This window comes from Mesocricetus auratus, unplaced genomic scaffold (assembly GCF_017639785.1).
Source record: "Mesocricetus auratus isolate SY011 unplaced genomic scaffold, BCM_Maur_2.0 Super-Scaffold_100066, whole genome shotgun sequence".
NCBI lineage: Eukaryota > Metazoa > Chordata > Mammalia > Rodentia > Cricetidae > Mesocricetus > Mesocricetus auratus.
Genome location: NW_024429235.1, coordinates 13,674 through 35,183, shown reverse-complemented (window position 1 = coordinate 35,183; position 21,510 = coordinate 13,674). Strand labels below are relative to the sequence as shown.

The window sequence follows — 21,510 nt, the reverse complement described above, 5'->3', positions numbered from 1 at the left end:
TGCTGAAGCGTGCTGGGAACTTTCATATGACAATACTAGAAAACCTAGTCCTTGGCAACTACCCTGGCCCCCAAATGTGTCTGATCACTGTAGCAATCATAGGACCCGGATACTAATTGTTGAAGCATGCCGGGGTCTTTCATGTAGGAAACCTAGTCCTTGGCAACTACCCCTGCCCCCCCAGATGATCTCAGCCCATGCTTCAGTAGCCAATGAAATACCTGTTGCTATGCTGATACTTATGTAATCATTAAAACTCCATAAATAGTGTACTCCCTACAAGCCCGGTATGCTCTGCATCTGAGTTGCAGTAGCATCCGCAGGTGCCTGTGTACCCAATAAATCGCCTCTTGCATTTGCATCCAGTGGTCTGGCCCCGTCCTTGGTCAGAGGATTCGGTCCGGTGCCCGGCGCTTTGATGCCGAGGTTTTACATTGGAGGTCCCCACCGAGATATCTGCCCCAGGACCGCCAGTGCCGCTGGGAGGTAAGCTAGCCACCGGCATCCAATCCGCTTTGTGCTTTGTTATGTATATGTATGTTGATCTGTCTCCACGCAGCGTTTGAAAGGTAGGCTACATAGCCAGTCAGTAATCAGAGGCGGCTTGAGAAGGAGCTGACAAGCTCAAGACTTCTCCCCCGCCACCCTGGCAGACGTGCCAGGGATCTGGGAGCTCAGTTGTTTAAAGCTCACTACATATCCAATGGATACGTTGGCCCGCCTGAATATTTACTTTCGGTGCTCCGCCAAAAGCGCGCAGCGTGTCTGGTCGTGAGTTGCTTAATTGTGTCATTTGTCTTGTTTGTCTGCTTGTCTTTGTGTTTTTAGTTTTCTGTTTCAAGCATGGGACAAACCATAACCACCCCTCTGAGCCTTACTTTAGATCATTGGAATGAAGTGCAGACCCGCTCCTCTAACCAGTCAATGAACGTCAAAAAGAGAAAATGGCAATTTTACTGCACATCTGAATGGCCAACTTTTGATGTGGGCTGGCCACGGGATGGGACTTTTAACCTAGAAATTATCTTACAGGTTAAGGAACGGGTCTTCGATAAGGAACCCCATGGACACTTGGACCAAATAGCATACATTGTTGTTTGGGAAAATTTGGCTACAGACCCTCCGACATGGGCAGCCCCGTTTGTGACTCTCTGACCTCCTCCGAAGGCGGTCTCGGAGAAACCATCGGCTCCTCCCCTCCCTCCTTCTTCACCCTTGGTCCCTGTCCCAGCTCCAGACCATCACCTCTATCCTGTTCTAGAGAAGAACTCCCCTCTAAACCCCCTAAGTCTAAACCTGTACTACCCCCAGATGACTCGGTTCTCATAGACTTGCTTACAGAAGAGCCACCACCATATCAGCCAGCTCCACCCCTTCCCGCCCGAGCTGCTTGGGATAAGGAGGAAGGAGAAAGACCGGATAACACAACCCCCACACTGGGCGAGGAGGAATCAGACTCCCCAGTAGCTGGGAGGCTGAGAGGGAAAAGGGAACCCACCCAGTCAAGGTGAACCTCTAGAGCTTTCCCCTTGCGCCAAACGGGGGGCCCAGGGAACCAATACCAGTATTGGCCTTTTTCTGCCTCTGACTTGTACAATTGGAGATCTCACAACCCCTCTTTTTCCAAGGATCCTATGGTTCTCACAAACCTGATTGAATCGATCCTTATAACCCACCAGCCCACATGGGACGATTGTCAGCAGCTTTTACAGGCACTCTTAACTTCAGAAGAAAAACAAAGAGTGTTCCTGGAGGCCAGGAAGAACGTCCCGGGCGATGATGGGCGACCCACTCAACTCTCCAATGAAATCGATGCTGCTTTTCCCTTAACTCGCCCTGAATGGGATTTCAACACGGCTGAAGGTAGGAGACACCTACGTCTTTACTGCCAGTTATTAATAATGGGTCTTCATGGCGCTGGACGCCGACCTACCAATTTGGCTCAGGTAAGACAGGTTAGTCAACGAATGGAGGAGACTCCTACTGCCTTTCTGGAGCGTCTGAAAGAGGCCTACCGTGTGTACACCCCCTTCGACCCTGAAAGTGATGCACAAAGGGGCAATGTACTGATGGCCTTCATATGGCAATCGGCGCCAGATATCCACAATAAGTTGCAGAGACTAGACAATCTGCAAGATTATACCTTGCCTGATTTATTGAAAGAGGCAGAGAGGGTTTTCAACAAAAGAGAAACTCCTGGAGAGAAGGAAGAAAGACTTAGAAAATTACAGGAGGAAAGAGAGGAAAGACAAAAAAAGGAATTAGAGAATAGAGAAAAAGAAAAAGATCGAAAACGCCATAGGGAACTTAGTAAACTCTTGGCCACCGTAGTACAGAATAACACAGGCACAGGGAGACAGGAAAGGAAGGGAGATAGAAGGAGGCCCCAGGTGGATCGAGACCAATGTGCCTACTGCAAAGAAAAGGGTCATTGGACCAGAGACTGCCCAAATCGACCAAGGGGGCCAAAAAGAAGGCCTGACCAACAAGCCCAGTTACTAGCCCTCGGTGAAGACTGAGGAAGTCAGGGCCAGCTGCTCCCCCCTGAGCCCCGGATAACTTTACAAGTTGGGGAGCAACCCATCACCTTTCTAGTGGACACTGGAGCTCAACACTCAGTGCTCACTAGTACCCAAGGACCCCTGAGCAGCCGAACTGCCTGGGTACAAGGGGCTACCTGAGAAAAGCAGTATCACTGGACCATGGAAAGGAAAGTTCACCTGGCCTCAGGTAAAGTCTCCCACTCCTTTCTACATGTTCCTGATTGCCCCTATCCGCTCCTGGGGAGAGACTTATTGACCAAGCTAAGAGCCCAAATACATTTCGAAGGATCAAGGGCCACCATATCAGGCCCTAACGGGACCCCCCTCCAGGTCCTCACCCTACAATTGGAGGACGAGTACTGACTTTTCGATCCACCACTCAAACCAACTGAAAATCTAGAGTACTGGATCAAAAGGTATCCCTTGGCCTGGGCAGAGACTGGGGGGATGGGGCTAGCAAGGTGCCAACCGCCCCTTGTTATAAACTTAAAAGCAACAGCAACCCCAGTCTCCATAAAGCAGTATCCCATGACCAAGGAGGCCTATGAAGGGATAAAGCCACACATAAAAAGACTCTTGGACCAGGGGATATTAACCCCCTGCCGTTCCCCTTGGAACACTCCCCTCCTTCCTGTCAAGAAACCTGGAACAGGGGATTACTGCCCAGTCCAAGACCTCAGAGAGGTCAATAAAAGGGTGGAAGACATCCACCCCACAGTGCCTAATCCTTACAACCTGCTGAGCACTTTGCCGCCGACACATCAATGGTATACTGTCCTTGACCTGAAGGACGCATTTTTTTGTTTAAGGCTCAGTGCGCAAAGCCAGGCCTTATTTGCATTTGAATGGAAAGACCCTACATTAGGAGTATCAGGGCAATTGACCTGGACCCGATTGCCCCAAGGGTTCAAAAATAGCCCCACCCTCTTCGATGAGGCCCTCCACCACGACTTGGCAGATTTTTGCATCAGACATCCGTCATTGATCCTGCTCCAATATGTGGATGATATTTTGTTGGCTGCCACCAACGAGGAGAACTGTCATGCAGGTACCGAGGCCCTCCTATTGACCCTGGGGCAGTTGGGATACTGGGCTTCCGCAAAGAAAGCCCAGATCTGTCAGGAAAAAGTCACTTATTTGGGGTATGAACTTCAAAACGGTCAGAGATGGCTAACCACCGCACGCAAGGAGACCATATCCCGCATCCCAACCCCCCAAAGCTCCCGCCAGTTGCGGGAGTTTCTGGGGACAGCCGGGTTTTGCCGGCTATGGATTCTGGTGTTCGCTGAAATGGCAGCACCCCTTTACAAGCTAACTAAATCAGACACCCCCTTCGTTTGGGCGGAGGAACACCAACAGGCCTTTGATGACATTAAACAAGCTTTGCTTTCCTCCCCGGCCCTGGGCCTGCCTGACATAACTAAGCCCTTTGAACTCTGTGCGGATGAGAGGCAGAGCTTTACTAAAGGAGTTTTAACACAAAGACTCAGACCCTGGAGGCGCCCTATTGCATACTTATCAAAAAAGCTGGACCCAGTTGCAGCAGGGTGGCCTCCATGCCTAAGGATGGTAGCTGCTATTGCTGTTCTCACCAAAGATGCCTCTAAATTAACCTTGGGACAGCCATTAACTATCGTGGCACCACATGCCATTGAGTCTCTGGTCCGCCAGCCTCCCTACCGCTGGCTGTCCAACGCTCGACTAACCCACTACCAGTCCCTGCTCCTGGATGCTGACAGGATCCAGTTTGGGCCAGCTGTCACCCTTAACCCGGCGACCCTGCTGCCCTTGCCAGTAGGGCCCACATCCCACGAATGCCAACAGATCCTTGCGGAAACGCACGGAACTCGGCCTGATCTGACCAATCAGCCGCTTAAGGATGCAGACTTCACTTGGTACACAGACGGCAGCAGCTATCTACTGAATGGAGAGCGGCGGGCAGGGGCAGCAGTAGTGGATGCCACCCAGGTAATCTGGGCCAGCGCACTTCCAGCTGGCACCTCTGCTCAACGTGCGGAATTGATTGTCCTAACCCAAGCACTCCAGATGGCAGCAGGTAAGAAACTCAATGTTTACACTGATAGCCGGTATGCCTTTGCTACAGCCCACATACATGGGGAAATATACAAGAGGAGAGGACTTTTAACTTCAGAAGGCAAAGAGATCAAGAATAAAAATGAAATTTTAGCCCTTTTAAAAGCATTATTTCTCCCAAAGAAATTGAGCATAATACACTGTCCAGGGCATCAAAAGGGGACAGCCCAGAGGCCATAGGAAATCGCCGAGCCGATGAGGCAGCTAAGCAGGCAGTGCTGGGACCTCAACTGTTAACTGTCGCCGTGCCAACTGGCAAATCAATCCCTGTCTGGGAGTATACGGACGAGGACCTGGACCTCGTCCAGAGATTAGGAGCTGACTATGACTCAGTCCGCAATTGCTGGACCCACCAAGGAAAGACTGTAATACCCATAAAGGCAGCTAAAGAGTTAATTGAGCGCCTTCATAAGTTAACCCATTTGAGCAAGCAAAAGATGAAAACCCTATTAGAGCGGGGAACCATGAGCTTACACCTGCCACAGAGAGACATGCTGCTGCAACAAGTAACTGAAAATTGCAGGGTTTGTGCACAGGTCAATTCAGGGAATACCAAAATTGGTCAAGGAAAGCGCCTCCGAGGTCATCGCCCTGGGAATCATTGGGAGGTAGATTTTATGGAGATCAAGCCCGGGATGTATGGTTACAGATACCTACTAGTCTTTGTAGATACTTTCTCTGGATGGGTGGAGGCCTTCCCCACCAAACACGAAACCGCGAAAATGGTCACCAAGAAGCTTCTGAAAGAAATCTTCCCCAGATACGGGATGCCACAGGTATTAGGGTCGGATAACGAGCCTGTCTTTGTCTCCCAGGTGAGTCAGTTGGTGGCTAAGCTCTTGGGAATTGATTGGAAATTACATTGTGCTTACAGACCCCAAAGTTCAGGACAGGTAGAAAGAATGAATAGAACAATTAAGGAAGTTTTAACCAAATTATCACTTGAAACTGGCTCTAAAGACTGGGTACAACTCCTGCCTCTAGCCTTATACCGGGCCAGAAACACACCTGGCCCACATGGTTTGATCCCATTTGAAATTTTATATGGGGCTCCACCCCCTGCCATCACCTTCTTTGATACTGATATTTCTGATTTTGCCACTTCCCCTTCCATGCAGGCCCATCTGCAGGCCCTGCAATTGGTGCAACAGGAGGTCTGGACGCCAATAGCAGCGGCCTACCAGAAAGGGATAGAATCTCTCTCTGTACCTCATCCCTTTAAAATCGGTGACACCGTCTGCGTCCAGAGACACCAGATCAAGAACCTAGAACCTCGCTGGAAAGGACCCTATACTGTACTTCTGACTACCCCCACTGCTTTGAAGGTAGACGGCATCGCTGCCTGGATCCACGCCTCACACGTCAAGGCCGCCCGACCAGAACACTGCACCGATACGCCAGCCCAAAGAAATCCAGAGTCATGGAGGCTCCAACGCTCTCAAAACCCTTTAAAGATAAGATTAATACGCCAATAATATGCTTGATTTTATTACTGCTAGCTGGTGATACACTAGAGAGCCCCCATGCCATATATAAAATAACTTGGAAGATTATCAATCAGGACACCGGGGCAGTCGCTAGCTCCACTACGATGTGGGGTGTTATAAATGCAACCTTTCCCCCTTTGCATGTAGATCTTCGCGACCTAGTGGGTAAGCGATGGGATCACTCAGAACAAGCACTCTTCCCCGGCTATGGCTGTCAACACACGGGCCAGCGCATATCCACACGCAAACTTGACATACATGTTTGCCCAGGACATAACCGTGATAAAGAGCTCCAACATAGATGTGGTGGATCGGGAGATGGGTATTGTGCTGAATGGGGATGTGAGACCACCGGGACCACCTATTGGAAACCCACTTCTTCCTGGGACTTAATCACCCTCCAACGAGGAACTATCCCGGGGTATAATGGAGATGGCCCCTGGACTTGTGGGGGGCAGGATTGTGGACCATGCCATGATTCAAGTTCCAAACTCCAGGGCAGCACCCCTGGAGGAAGATGCAACCCCCTAATTACCACTTTTACTGAGGCTGCTAAACGGTCAGCATGGGATGCCCCCAAGGCCTGGGGGCTACGGCTGTATCATACTGGAATGGATCCCGCAGCCACCTTCCTAATCTCCAGAACCATTTCTCCCACAGCTATGGCCTCTATTGGGCCAAACTCTGTGCTACTCGACCAACCGGATAGGCCATCCCAGAACCTCCCTAGACCCAAGCCAAACCCCTTGCCATCTGTCACCACCCTACCTACCCATGCTACCGGGCATAGTAATGCCACTCTACCCCCTAGACCAAAGTTCAGTTCTGCCAGTAGACTATTGAACTTAATCAGAGGAGCCCACCAAGCGTTAAACGAAACCCATCCTGATAAGGTGGAGGATTGTTGGCTCTGCTTGACAGCGGCTCCCCCTTATTATGAGGGCTTGGCATTGGACTCTGACCTTATCAGCTATACATCTCCCCCTTCCCGATGCAGCGAAACACTTAATCATAAACTAACTCTGCCCCAGGTGACTGGGCGAGGACTATGTCTTGGAAATGTTCCCAGATCGTCTCAAAAACTATGTAACCATACAGTCTCAGTACCTCCCAGCAACTCATACCTGACCAGCCCTAACGGGACTTATTGGGCCTGCAATACAGGACTAACTCCTTGCGTCTCAGTATTGGTTCTTAACATCACAGCTGATTATTGTGTACTTGTCCAGCTATGGCCCCACATTACCTACCACTCCTCAGAGACTGTGCTAGGATACTTTGAGAATCGTTATCGATTCAGAAGGGAACCTGTTTCAATAACATTAGCTCTTCTCCTGGGAGTGGGGGGAATAGCGGCTGGTATAGGGACCGGGACCACTGCCTTACTTCGGAGCAATCAAAATACACAGCTCCAGGCAGCCATGAATGAGGATCTACAGGCCTTAGAAAAATCAGTTAGAGCCCTCAAGGACTCTTTGGTTTCATTATCTGAATTGGTCCTACAGAATAGGAGAGGACTAGACCTCCTATTTCTTAGACAAGGAGGCTTATGTGCTGCCCTCAAAGAAGAATGTTGTTTCTACGCAGACAAAACTGGGGTAGTAACTGAAACTTTGGATAAACTCAAGGAGAGGCTGACTGTCCGTCGAAAGAATTCTGAATCTCAACAATACTGGTATGAGGATTGGTTTAACAAATCCCTCTGGTTCGCTACATTAGTCTCTACTCTTATGGGCCCCCTAATTATTTTCATATTTATGTTAAACTTTGGGCCCTGCAGTCTCAACAAACTAGTTCAATTTATAAAAGATAGATTAACAATAATTCAAGCCTTAATCTTAACTCAACAAAACCATGCCCTCAAACAGACAGAACCATAAGGAAACCTTAAGTAAAGAGGGCTGGACAATAGGTAAAAGATTCTACCTATGCACAAGAAAAAGGGGGGAATGAAAGACCCCTACCCAGAGCCCCCCTAGGAATAAGAAAAACAAAGCCAAGCCATTGCCTAGTGGAAAAACCCAGACAGGTGTCTCACCCTCAAAACAGGATGTCTCTAATCACTATAGCAATCATGAGACCCGGATACTAATTGCTGAAGCGTGCTGGGAACATTCATATGACAATACTAGGAAACCTAGTCCTTGGCAACTACCCCTGCCCCCCCCAGATGATCTCAGCCCATGCTTAAGTAGCCAATGAAATACCTGTTGCTATGCTGATACTTATGTAACCATTAAAACTCCATAAATAGTGTACTCCCTACAAGCCCGGTATGCTCTGCACCCAAGTTGCAGTAGCATCCGCAGGCGCCTGTGTACCCAATAAATTGCCTCTTGCATTTGCATCCAGTGGTCTGGCCCCGTCCTTGGGCAGAGGATTCGGTCCGGTGCCCGGCGCTTTGATGCCGAGGTCTTACAGTAACATATAAAGGCAGACCTATCCGAATTACACCTGACTTCTCAATCAAAACGATGAGAGCCAGAAGATCCTGGACAGATGTCCTACAAACGCTAAGGGAACAAGGATGCCAGCCCAGACTACTATATCCAGCAAAGCTTTCAATTACCATAGATGGAGAAAACAAAATATTCCATGACAAAGCCAGATTTAAACAATATGTGTCCATGAATCCAGCTCTACAGAAAGTGCTAGAAGGAAAACTTAGATCCAATGATTATAACTACACTCACAAAGACACAGGCAATATATAATCCCACTTGACATAACACCAAAAGAAAAAGGGAGGAGAAACTACACAAAATAGCTTCACCACCATTAAATCAAGCACAAACAAGAATCATCAATCAATGGTCATTGATATCCCTCAATGTCAATGGCCTCAACTTGCCTATAAAAAGACACAGACTAGCAGAATGGATACAAAGGCAGATCCCATCCTTCTGCTGCATACAAGAAACACATCTCAATATCAAATACAGATGGTATCTTAGGGTAAAGGGTTGGGAAAAGATTTTCCAATCAAACGGACCCAAGAAACAAGCAGCTGTAGCAATCCTAATATCTAACAAACTAGACTTCAAATTAAAATCAATCAAAAGAGATGAAGAAGGACATTTCATATTCATCAAAGGAAAAGTCCATCAAGATGAAGTCTCAATTTTAAACATCTATGCCCCAAATACAAAGGCACATACATTTGTGAAAGAAACATTACTAAAACTCAAATTGCACATAAAATTGCCCACACTAATAGTGGGAGACTTCAACACTCCGCACTCACCACTAGACAGGACCGCCAGAGAGAAACTTAACAAAGAAACAAAGGACTTAATAGAAGTTATGACCAAACTGGGTTTAACAGACATCCATAGAACATTCCACCCAAACACAAAGGGATATACCTTCTTCTCAGCGCCACATGGAACCTTTTCTAAAATTGACCACATAATAGGAAACATAGAAAATCTCCACACATACAAAAATATTGGAATAACACCCTGTATCCTCTCAGACCACCATGCTTTAAAACTAGAATTCAACAATAACACAATTCGCAGAAACCCCACAAACTCATGGAAATTGGACAATGCTCAATTGCACCATCTCTGGGTAAAGGAAGAAAGAAAAAAATGAAATTAAATTCTTCCTGGAATTCAATGAGTATGAAGACACAACATACACAAACCTATGGGACACTTTGAAAGCAGTGCTAAGAGGAAAGTTCATAGCACTAAGTGCCCACATGAAGAAACTGGAGAACAGTCATACTAGAGAATTAATAGCACAGCTGAACGTTCTAGAACAAAAAGAAGCAAACTCACCCAGGAGGAGCAGACTCCAGGAAATAATCAAATTGAGGGGTAAAATTAATCAAGTAGATACCAGGAGAACATTGAGAAGAATCAATGAAACAAAGACTTGGTTCGAGAAAATCTACATAATAGACAAACCTCTGCCCAAACTAACCAAAAGACAGAGAGAGAGCATGCTAATTAACAAAACCAGAAATGAAAAAGGGGACATAACAACGGACTCTGAGGAAATCCAGAGAATCACCAGGGCATACTTTGAAAATCTGTACTCCACAAAATTTGAAAATTTAAAGGAAATGGACAATTTCCTGGATAGATATCACTTGCCAAAATTAATCATGAGCAGATAAACAATCTAAACAGACCTATAACCCCTAATGAAATAGAAGCAGTCATCAACAGTCTCCCAAACAAAAAAAATGCTCAGGCCCAGATGGCTTCAGTGCAAAATTCTACCACAAATTCAAAGAAGAGATAACTCCAATACTCCTCAAAGTATTCCACACCACAGAAGCAGGATGCTCACTGCCAAACTCTTTCTATGAGGCTACAATTACTTGATACCCAAGCTACACAAAGACACAACTAAGAAAGAGAACTATAGACCAATTTCCCTCATGAACATCGATGCAAAAATACTCAATAAAATACTCGCGAACCGGATTCAAGAACACATCAGAAAAATCATCTACCATGATCAAGTAGGCTTCATCCCAGGAATGCAGGGATGGTTCAACATTAGAAAATCTATCAATGTAATCCACCATATTAACAAACTGCGAAAGAAAAACCACATGATCATCTCACTAGATGCTGAAAAATCCTTTGACAAAATCCAGCACCCCTTCATGATAAAGGTCCTAGAGAGATCAGGGATAACAGGAACGTACCTGAATATAATAAAAGCAATATACAGTAAACCAACAGCTAACATCAAACTAAATGGAGAGAAACTCAAAGCAATTCCTCTAAAATCAGGAACAAGACAAGGCTGTCCACTCTCTTCATATCTCTTCAATATTGTACTTGAAGTTCTAGCTACAGCAATAAGACAACAAAAGGAGATAAAGTGGATACAAATAGGAAAAGAAGAAGTCAAACTTTCACTATTTGCAGATGATATGATCGTTTACATAAGTGACCCGAAAAACTCTGCAAGGTTACTCCTAGTGCTGATAAACACCTTCTCCAAAGTGGCAGGATACAAGATAAACTCAAAAAACTCAGTGGCATTTTGAGCTTTAGTAATGCTTCTTTCACGAATGTAGGTGCCTTTGTATTTGGGGCGTAGATGTTTAAAATTGAGACTTCATCTTGATGTACTTTTCCTTTGATGAATATGAAGTGTCCTTCTTCATCTCTTTTGATTGATTTTAATTTGAACTCTAATTTGTTAGATATTAGGATTGCTACACCAGCTTGTTTCTTGGGACCGTTTGATTGGAAGATCTTTTCCCAACACTTTACTCTGAGATAACGTCTGTCTTTGATGTTGAGATGTGTTTCTTATATGCAGCAGAAGGAAGGGTTCTTTCTTCGTATCCATTTTGCTAGTCTGTGTCTTTTTATAGGCAAGTTGAGGCCATTGACATTGAGGGATATTAATGACCATTGATTGATGATCCCTGTTTGTGTTTGATTTATTGTTAGTGAAGTTATTTTGTGTAGTTTCTCCTCCCTTTTTCTTATGTTGTTTTGTAAAATGGGATTATATATTGCCTGTGTCTTTGTGAATGTAGTTATTTTCCTTGGATATAGGTTTGCCCCATTTCATGGATTTTTTTGTTTGTTTATTTTCTGTTTCTTTAAGGGATTTACTCGTTTCTTCTTTGAGGGTCTCTATCATCTTCATGAAATAATTTTTAAGGTCTGTCTCCACTTCCTCGTCTATGTAGTGCTTTTTGGGTCTTGATGGTGTTGGATCCCTAGATTCTGGTGGAGTCATGTTGGTGTTTCTATTGCTCAGTGAGCAGGAGTCTCACTGCCAAACTCTTTCTATGAGGCTACAATTACCTTGATACCCAAGCCACACAAAGACACAACTAAGAAAAAGATCTATAGACCAATGTCCCTCATGAACATTGATGCAAAAATACTCAATAAAATACTCGCAAACCGGATTCAAGAACACATCAGAAAAATCATCCACCATGATCAAGTAGGCTTCATTCCAGGAATGCAGGGATGGTTCAACATTAAAAAATCTATCAATGTAATCCACCATATTAACAATCTGCGAAAGAAAAACCACATGATCATCTCACTAGATGCTGAAAAAGCCTTTGACAAAATCCAGCACCCCTTCATGATAAAGGTCCTAGACAGATCAGGGATAACAGGAACGTACCTGAATATAATAAAAGCAATATACAGTAAACCAACAGCTAACATGAAACTAAATGGAGAGAAACTCAAAGCAATTCCTCTAAAATCAGGAACAAGACAAGGCTGTCCAGTCTCTACTTATCTCTTCAGTATTGTACTTGAAGTTCTAGCTACAGCAATAAGACAACAAAAGGAGGTAAAGGGGATACAAATAGGAAAAGAAGAAGTCAAACTTTCTCTATTTGCAGATGATATGATAGTTTACTTACGTGACCCAAAAAACTTCGCAAGGTTACTCCTAGAACTGATAAACACCTTCAACAATGTGGCAGGATACAAGGTAAACTCAAAAAAATCAGTGGCCCTATTATATACAGATGAGGAAGTGACTGAGAAAGAAATCAGAGAAACAGCTCCTTTTACAATAGCCAAAAACAGCATCAAATATCTGGGGATAATGTTAACCAAGGAAGTGAAAGACCTGTATATCAAGAACTTTGTGTCTTTAAAGAAAGAAATCAAAAAGATACCAGAAAATGGAAAGATCTCCCATGCTCTTAGATTGGTAGGATCAACATAATAAAAATGGCAATCTTGCCAAAAGCAGTCTATAGATTCAATGCAATCCCTATCAAAATTCCATCACAATTCTTCAAGGACCTGGAAAGAACATTAATCAACTTTATATGGAAAAACAAAAGGCCCAGGATAGCCAAAACAACCCTATACAATAAAGGAACTTCAGGAGGCATCACCATACCTGACTTCAAGCTCTATTAAAGAGCTATAGTCCTGAAACAGCTTGGTACTGGCACAAAAATAGGCAGGTAGACCAATGGAACCGAATCGAAAGCCCTAATTTTAACCCACACACCTATGAGCACTTGATTTTTGACAAAGAATCTAAAACTGTACAATGGAAAAAAGAAAGCATCTTCAACAAATGGTGCTGGCATAACTGGGTACTGGTATGCAGAAGACTGCAGATAGATCCATGTTTATCGCCTTGTACAAAACTTAAGTCCAAATGGATCAAAGATCTCAACATAAATCCAGCCACACTGAAACTTTTAGAAGAGAAAGTGGGAGATACTCTTCAACGAGTTGGTACAGGAGACCACTTCCTAAACATAACACCAGTGGCACAGGCACTGAGATCGACAATTAACAAACGGGACCTTCTGAAACTAAAAAGCTTTTGTAATGCAAAGGACACAGTCATAAAGACAAAAAGGCAGGCCACAGAATGGGAAAAGACATTCACTAACCCTACATCTGACAGGGCTAATCTCCAAAATTTACAAAGAACTCAAGAAACAAGTCTCCAAAACACCAAAGGATCCAATTAAAAGGTGGGGTACAGAGCTAAATAGAGAGTTCTCAGTAGAGGAGGCTAAAATGGCCAAGAGACACTTAAGAAAGTGCTCAACATCCTTAGCCATCAGGGAAATGCAAATCAAAACAACTCTCAGATACCATCTTTCTCCTGTCAGAATGGCTAGAATCAAAAACACCGAAGACAATTTATGCTGGAGAGGATGTGGAGAGAGAGGAACACTCCTCCACTGCTGGTGGGAGTGCCGACTCATACAGCCTCTTTGGAAATCAGTATGGAGATTCCTCAGGAAAATGGGAATTAATCTACCACTAGACCCAGCAATTCCACTCTCAGGCATATATCCAAATGAGGCAAGGTCATACAAAAACGGTATCTGCTCCACTATGTTCATAGCAGCATTATTTGTAATAGCCAGAACCTGGAAGCAACCTAGATTCCCCTCAACTGAAGAGTGGATAGAGAAAATGTGGTACATTTACACAATGGAGTATTACTCAGCAGAAAAAAACAATGGAATCTTGAAATTCGCAGGGAAATGGATAGCACTGGAAGAAACCATCCTGAGTGAGGTAACCCAGTCGCAAAAAGACAAACATGGTATGTACTCACTCATATATGGATTCTAGACATGGATCAGGATAGTGCCAGTCTGCACTTCCACTGATATAGAGTCTGGGAAACAGGAAAGAACCTAAAAGATATGCATATATGCATAGTACTCAAGAGAAGAGGATTGAGACAAGATCCTCTGAATGGATGGGGAACACGGCGAGGGGTAGGGGGAAGTGGGACCTGGGAAGAAGAGAGGGGGTGAAGAGGAAGAGAGTTGGTCATGGGGGAACAGGAAGTTGAGGGGTGGGGGTAAAATAGGAGGAAGAGGGAATCATAGGATCGAATACAGATCAGGCACCAGAGTGACCTCGAGTGATCTAAAGGGATAACACCAATTGGCAAGCTAAGCAATAGTGGAGAGACCACCTCGAATGCCCATCCCTGATAATGAACTTGATGTCTATAACCATCCGGGAGCCTTCATCCCGTGACTGATGGAAGCAGAGGCAAACACACAAGTAATCACTGAACTGAACCCAAGGAACCCAGTGACAGAGAGAGAGGAGTGATGAGCAAATTGGCAAAGAATGGGCTGGCAAATCCAGAAGAGACAGCTGATCTGAACAGGGGAGAGCTCTTGGACCCCAGATCTGTCAGTGGGGAGGGCAGCATGGAACTGATCTGGAACCCCCAAATGTGAGTGTCAGCGAGAAGGCCTGGGCAACCTATGGGGCCCTGAGCTGTGGATCAGTGTCTATCCCTGATATACAAACAGTCTTCTTGTGCCTATAGCACAAAGAGGGATCCTCTCTCAGCCTGGACTCTCAGGGGAGTGCCTGGACCCTACCCAGAATAAAATGACAGACTCTAGATATCCCCTATGTGGAAGGATTTGGCAATAAGGTGGGAGGGTGGGGGGAAAGGAAGTGCGGGAGGAGGGGAGGGAGAGGGAACTGGGATTGACATGTAAAACATGCTATTTAAAATTAAAATAAAAAATGATAAAAAAAGAGATAAACAACACTCTACGATTAACATTTAGAGATAAACACAACTCTGTGATTAATATTTAGATATTCACACATTCTGTGTATAATATTCATAATAACCACAAACTCCATATAAATATTTGGAAGAAAAAGACACACTGTCATTAATATTTGAGGTAAATACACACATTGTGATTAATATTTAGAGATAAACACACACTCAATGATTAATATTGAAAAATACATACACTATGTGATTATTATTTAGAGATAAAACACACACTGTGATTAATATTTAGTGAAAAACACACACTCTATTATTAATATTTAGAGAAAACACACACTCTATGATTAATATTTAGATATAAATACGCTCCAAGATTAATAAATAGAGATAAACACACAATCAACGAAATAATATATCAAGATAAACACACTCTCTATGATTAATATGTACAGATATATTCACTCTGTGAATTAATTTAGAGATTAACACGCACTCCATGATTAAAATTCAGAGTAAACAAAAGATCTATGATTAATATTTAGAGATAAACACTCAATGATTAATAATTAGAGATAAACACATACTCTGTGATTAATATTTAGAGATAAAAACACACTGTATGATTAATATTTAGGAGATAAACACACACATATTATTAATATGTAGAGATAAACACACACTCTATGATTAATATTTAGAGATAAACACACGATTTATGATTGATACTTAGAGATAAACACACACTATATGATTAATATTTAGAGATAAACACTCTATGATTAATAATTAGAGATAAAGACACAACTGTGAAATAATATTTAGAGATAAGCACCTGCTCTATAATTAATATATAGATATAAATACACTAAATTGATTAATACTTAGAGATAAACACACGATCTATGATTAATACCTAGAGATAAACTCAAATCTATAATTAATATTCCAAGATAAACACACTCTCTATGATTAATATGTAGAGATAAACACACACTCTGGGATTAATATTTAGAGAGAATCATGCACTCTATGATTAATATTTAGAGATAAACACTCTATGATTAATAATTAGAAATAAACACAGTCTCTGTGATTAATATTTAGAGATAAACCCTCTATGATTAATAATTAGAGAAAAACACACACTTTGAAATAATATTTAGAGATAAGCACACACTATATTATTAATATTTAAAAGATACACACACACTCCATTCCTTCATCTTCAGAAGAGCCTTTCTTTTTAGCTGCTTTAGCTTTGAAGGAGACAGTTTCCTCCATTCCTTCATCTTCAGAAGAGCCTTTCTTTTTAGCTGCTTTAGCTTTGGAGGAGACAGTTTCCTCCATTCCTTCATCTTCAGAAGACCCTTTCTCTCTAACTGCTTTAGCTTTGGAGGAAACTGTTTCTTCCATTCCTTCATCTTCAGAAGACCCTTTCTTTCTAACTGCTTTAGCTTAATAAGAAATAAAATAAAAATCTCCAGTTTTTCGCCTGATCCACTGAGGTCAGGAAAGTAAAGGGGAACTGAGAGATCTAAAAGGCTGGCCAGTAAGGCTATGCGAATGTGTTACAAAGGGGTACCAAGATAGGGGTACCGGATTAAATCTCCAGGCCTTCACCTGACAAAGGTCAGGAAAGTAAGGGGAACCTGAGAGATCACCCTCTGTTGGAGGGTGGATTGGATTAAATCTCCAGGCCTTCGCCTGACACCAAGGTCAGGAAAGAAAGGGGAACCTGAGGGATTGCCCTCAGTTGGAGGGTGGATTGGATTAAATCTCCAGGCCTTCCCCTGACACCAAGGTCAGGAAAGAAAGGGGAACCTGAGAGATCACCCTAGGTTGGAGGGTGGATTGGATTAAATCTCCAGGCCTTCCCCTGACACCAAGGTCAGGAAAGTAAGGGGACCCTGAGAGATCGCCCTCAGTTGGAGGGTGGATTAAAAGTGGGTAAACTGAAAATTGGTAACAGTTAATAAAGGAGGTACTGGTATTAAGTAAAAGAAAAAGAAAAAGACAAAGGTATATGGAATGGAAAATTTTGTTTACATTTAAGTTCTATTTTGTGAGTCATCTCTAAAAACTTTTGGCCAAAGCCTGGCCTCTCCACCTTGCATCTACAGAATTACAAGGAGCAGGTACGGCTGTACCCCATGACTGTAGCTCAAATGGAGAAATGATAAAAAACATACAGGACTTTTTAACCCTTTTAGTTCAAGGATTGGCTGGAGTTGTTCTTTTACATAGATTTCAATTAAGGAAGCTTCATTGCAACAGACTAATCATGACCTAGGGAAAAAGGATGACTGAAAGATGCAGTGTATGTTCTGAATGTATGGTGTGGCCACACTGGTATGTATGAAATGTGATTGTGAATGCATGAGTGTGAACTGCTTATATGATTAAAAGGATACTTAAATCCCTTCAAAAATAGTTAAGAAGCTACCTAAATTGCTTTAAATATAGCCAAAAGGAACATCCAGCCAGTCTGTTAATGTTTTAACAGAAAAATTTAAGATGCAAATGAGGCCTTGTCAGCTAGTGAGAGCTCTACAGGTTAGATTGGGAAAGACTGCTCACAGACTTCAAATAATTTTCAAAAGTTATTTGGACACAGTATAGTTTACAATCTTTGAGTGATTTTCAGAAGTTTTTGGGAAATATTTAATGGATATGTCCTTTTTAATGGGCATCTACAAATAATCTAAGTAGTAATCCCAATTTACCTAGATAGTCAACCAAGGAGGGTAGACAAATCCTTCTACTGTTATGGTCCAGCTTCAACAGTTCAAAAAAATTTTTTAGAAAATAAAAAGGGGGAATAATGTCCCCAGTCCCCACATGACTCATCAAATAATACACTCCTCATTTAAAAATTTTATAATGTGAATGCCAGTGAGCTTCAGACAGATTCTGGCATGATGGAACTTGAGCAACCATTGCTCAGGCCAAATGGAGACATCCATGCACTAGACAGTGGAGAAGACCCTAATTTGGGGTCGAGGGCATGTTTGTGTTTTCTTGCAGGAAAAGAATAAAGCTTCAGCAGCTGTTAGACCATTTAGTGAGATGCATGGAGCAGAGAAAAACTGGACCTGAGACCATGGGAGCCTACCTAAGCCAGTTTGAGTGAGATCTCCTAAATCAGTGTTGCTGACCCTTGATGTCATCGAATCTAGAGCCCAAGAAAGAAAGAAAACAGTCGGTTCGAGATTTCCAGTTTCTCAACAGACCTGCTGCATCAACCTTCCGGACCTGTGAGTTTTCATCCCGAAGCCAACAGAGAACTGAAAAGACTAACTGTCTGCCCTTGACACACCTTGAAACAACAGAATTCATTTTGCCAGTTTTCCCTTTAGGGGAAAAAAGGACCCATTTAAAATATTTGCACATTGGTATGGACTATGATGAGTGACAAAAGCCTCTTTTCAGTATTTGAACAGGACATGGTCACTTGAAATATCAGACTTGATGGTTCCTGTTTCTGGAATCATGCCTAGGCCAGTGTATTTTTCTGGAGAAATGCAAGTTGTCCTAATGCGACAAAAAGGAGACTTTGACTCAAGTCGCATAATCAGCTGACGTTAAATCAACAAACCACATCATCACAGGAACAAATTGGTGCTCTGTGGATAGTGCAACAAGCCTATTGTTCATATTTTTCATAATGCTACATGTGTAACATCAATGATTGTACCTAATGTATATGTGCAAGTGCACTTTCTAAATGCTTTCCTGAGCAGATCTTGAAACGATTGTAAATTTTATCAAATTGTAAATGTAAATCACATGCGGGTTACCCTTGTAACAGAATGTAAATCACGTGCAGGTTACCCTTGTAACAGACGAAGGCTGGTAGAATGTTTTGGCCCAGATCTGGTGATGGGTACAGTGATGGAGAGGCGCTATGTCAATGGGGGTCCTGGAAATGGTGGCAGTGGCAGTAGGCATTCTGGCTTTATGCCGAGCTCAAACGTGCCTTGTTTCAGAGGCAAGAGATCCGTAACCAAGTATTGCTTAGCTTAGCCCATGGCAATCCCGATGGCCATGAAGGTTGGTTACAGATGATTTAAGGTTGGGGTGTCTCCGACGACGGGCAACCTGTGGGGAAGACCCCTCCCACCTAAGACAGGGGTTCAAGGTCCCCCAAAGACGGGAAAGGGAGGGTGACCCTACTTGACCTAAGCCAGGAGTGCCTCATTTGAAAATAAAAAGGGGTAAATTGTGGGAACACCAGACCTTGAGCAGAGACCCACTTCCCCTTCTGCCTGGGAGTAGGCAGCTGTAAGACAATATTTAGTAAAAACATGTTTCCAAAAAACGATACAATAAGTTCCTGGAAAAGGCCTTCCCACGGAAACCGCCCTGACCTCGACCTTGTCCAAAGACTAATCGCACCTAAAAACCCACACACATGCACCTCTGGGTCAGAGCAGAACCAGCCAGGAGAGAGGAGAGAGCAGAAGCTTCTATGGTGGGAGCCTTTCTTAGGAAGTTTTCTTGAACCTTTTGGAGCCTGTTTAAAGTTTTCTTTATATCGTTGAACGAGTCTCTGGGTTGTCAATCCCCGACACCCTCTGCACATTCTCGGACACAGGCTGAGAAGCAGACGCGACACTCCATGATTAATATTTAGAGATAAACCCACATTCTATGATTAATCTTACAGATAAACACACTGTATGATTAATATTTAGAGATAAATACAACTGTATGATTAATATTGAGAGATAAACACTGACACTGTGATTAATATTAGAGATAAACACACACTCTATGATTAATATTTAGAAGATAAACATACACTCTATGATTAATATTTAGAGATAAACACACTCTATGATTAATATTTAGATAAACACATACTCTATGATTAATATTTAGAGATAAACACACACTCTATGATTAATATTTAAAGATAAACACACACTCTATGATTAATATTTAGATAAACACACACTCTATGATTAATATTTATAGATAAACACACACTCTATGATTAATATTTAGAGATAAACACTCCTCTATGATTAATATTTACAGATAAACACACACTCTATGATTTATTTTTATTGATAAACACTCTATAATTAATATTTAGAGATAAAAACACACTCTATGATTAATATTTAGAATAGACACAACTCTATGATTAATATTTAGTGATAAACACACTCTATGATTAATATTTAGAGATAAACACACAATTTATGATTAATATTTAGATAAACACACACTCAGTGATTAATATTTAGAGATAAACACACAATATATGATTAATATTTTGAGATAAACACAGATCATATGATTAATATTTAGATAAACACACATTCCATGATTAATATTTAGAGATAAACATACTCTCTATGATTAATATTTTGAGATAAACACACAATTTATGATTAATATTTAGATAAACACACATTCTATGATTAATATTTAGAGATAAACACACACTCTATGATTAATATTTAGAGATAAACACACAATTTATGATTAATATTTAGATAAACACATCTATGATTAATATTTAGAGATAAACACTCACTTTATGATTAATATTTAGAGATAAACACACACTCTGTGATTAATATTTATTGATAAACACTCTATGATTAATATTTAGAAATAAACACACTCTATGATTAATATTAAGATAAACATACACTCTATGCATTAATATATTAGATAATACACTATGATTAATATTTAGAGATAAACACACACTCGATGATTAATGATAAACACAATTTATGATAAATATTTAGATAAACACACAGTCTATGATTAATATTTAGAGATGAACACACAATCTATGATTAATATTTACAGATAAACACACTCTATGATTTATATTTAAAGATAAACACACAATCTATGATTAATAATAGAGATAAACACACACTCTGTGATTAATATTTGAGATAAACACACTGTATAATTAATATTTGCAGATAAACACACACTTTATTATTAATATGTAGATGATAACACAAATCTATGACTAATATTTAGAGATAAACACACACTCTGTGATTAATCTTTACAGATAAATACACTGTATGATTAATATTTAGAGATAAACACACAATCTATGATTAATATTTAAGATTAACACACACTCTATGATTAATATTTAGAGATAAACACTCACTCTATGATTAATATTTAGAGATAAACACACTCTATAATTAATATTTAGAGATAAACACACACTCTGTGATTAATATTTAGAGATAAACATACACTCTGTGATTAATATTTAATGATAAACACACTATGATTAATATATTAGAGATTAACACACACTGTATGATTAATATTTAGAGATAAACATACAATCTATGATTAATATTTAGATAAACACACACTCTGTGATTAATATTTAGAGATAAACACAC

At 41.8% G+C, this 21,510-nt stretch overlaps 2 protein-coding genes across 2 annotated transcripts; both read left to right on the top strand.

Moving 5' to 3' along the window:
• The first annotated feature begins 843 nt into the window (after positions 1-843).
• LOC121136326 lies at positions 844-6,112 on the top strand. Its single transcript, XM_040736659.1, is given in 4 exon segments — positions 844-1,143; positions 1,290-1,440; positions 1,552-4,806; positions 4,809-6,112. Coding segments are annotated over 4 exon segments (5,010 nt in total).
• Positions 6,113-6,228: 116 nt separating this feature from the next.
• LOC121136325 (MLV-related proviral Env polyprotein-like) lies at positions 6,229-7,799 on the top strand (the record flags this gene model as incomplete). Its single annotated transcript, XM_040736658.1, has 1 exon — positions 6,229-7,799. A coding segment is annotated over exon 1 (1,571 nt), but the record flags the coding sequence as incomplete, so codon positions are not given.
• Between the last annotated feature and the right edge of the window lie 13,711 nt (positions 7,800-21,510).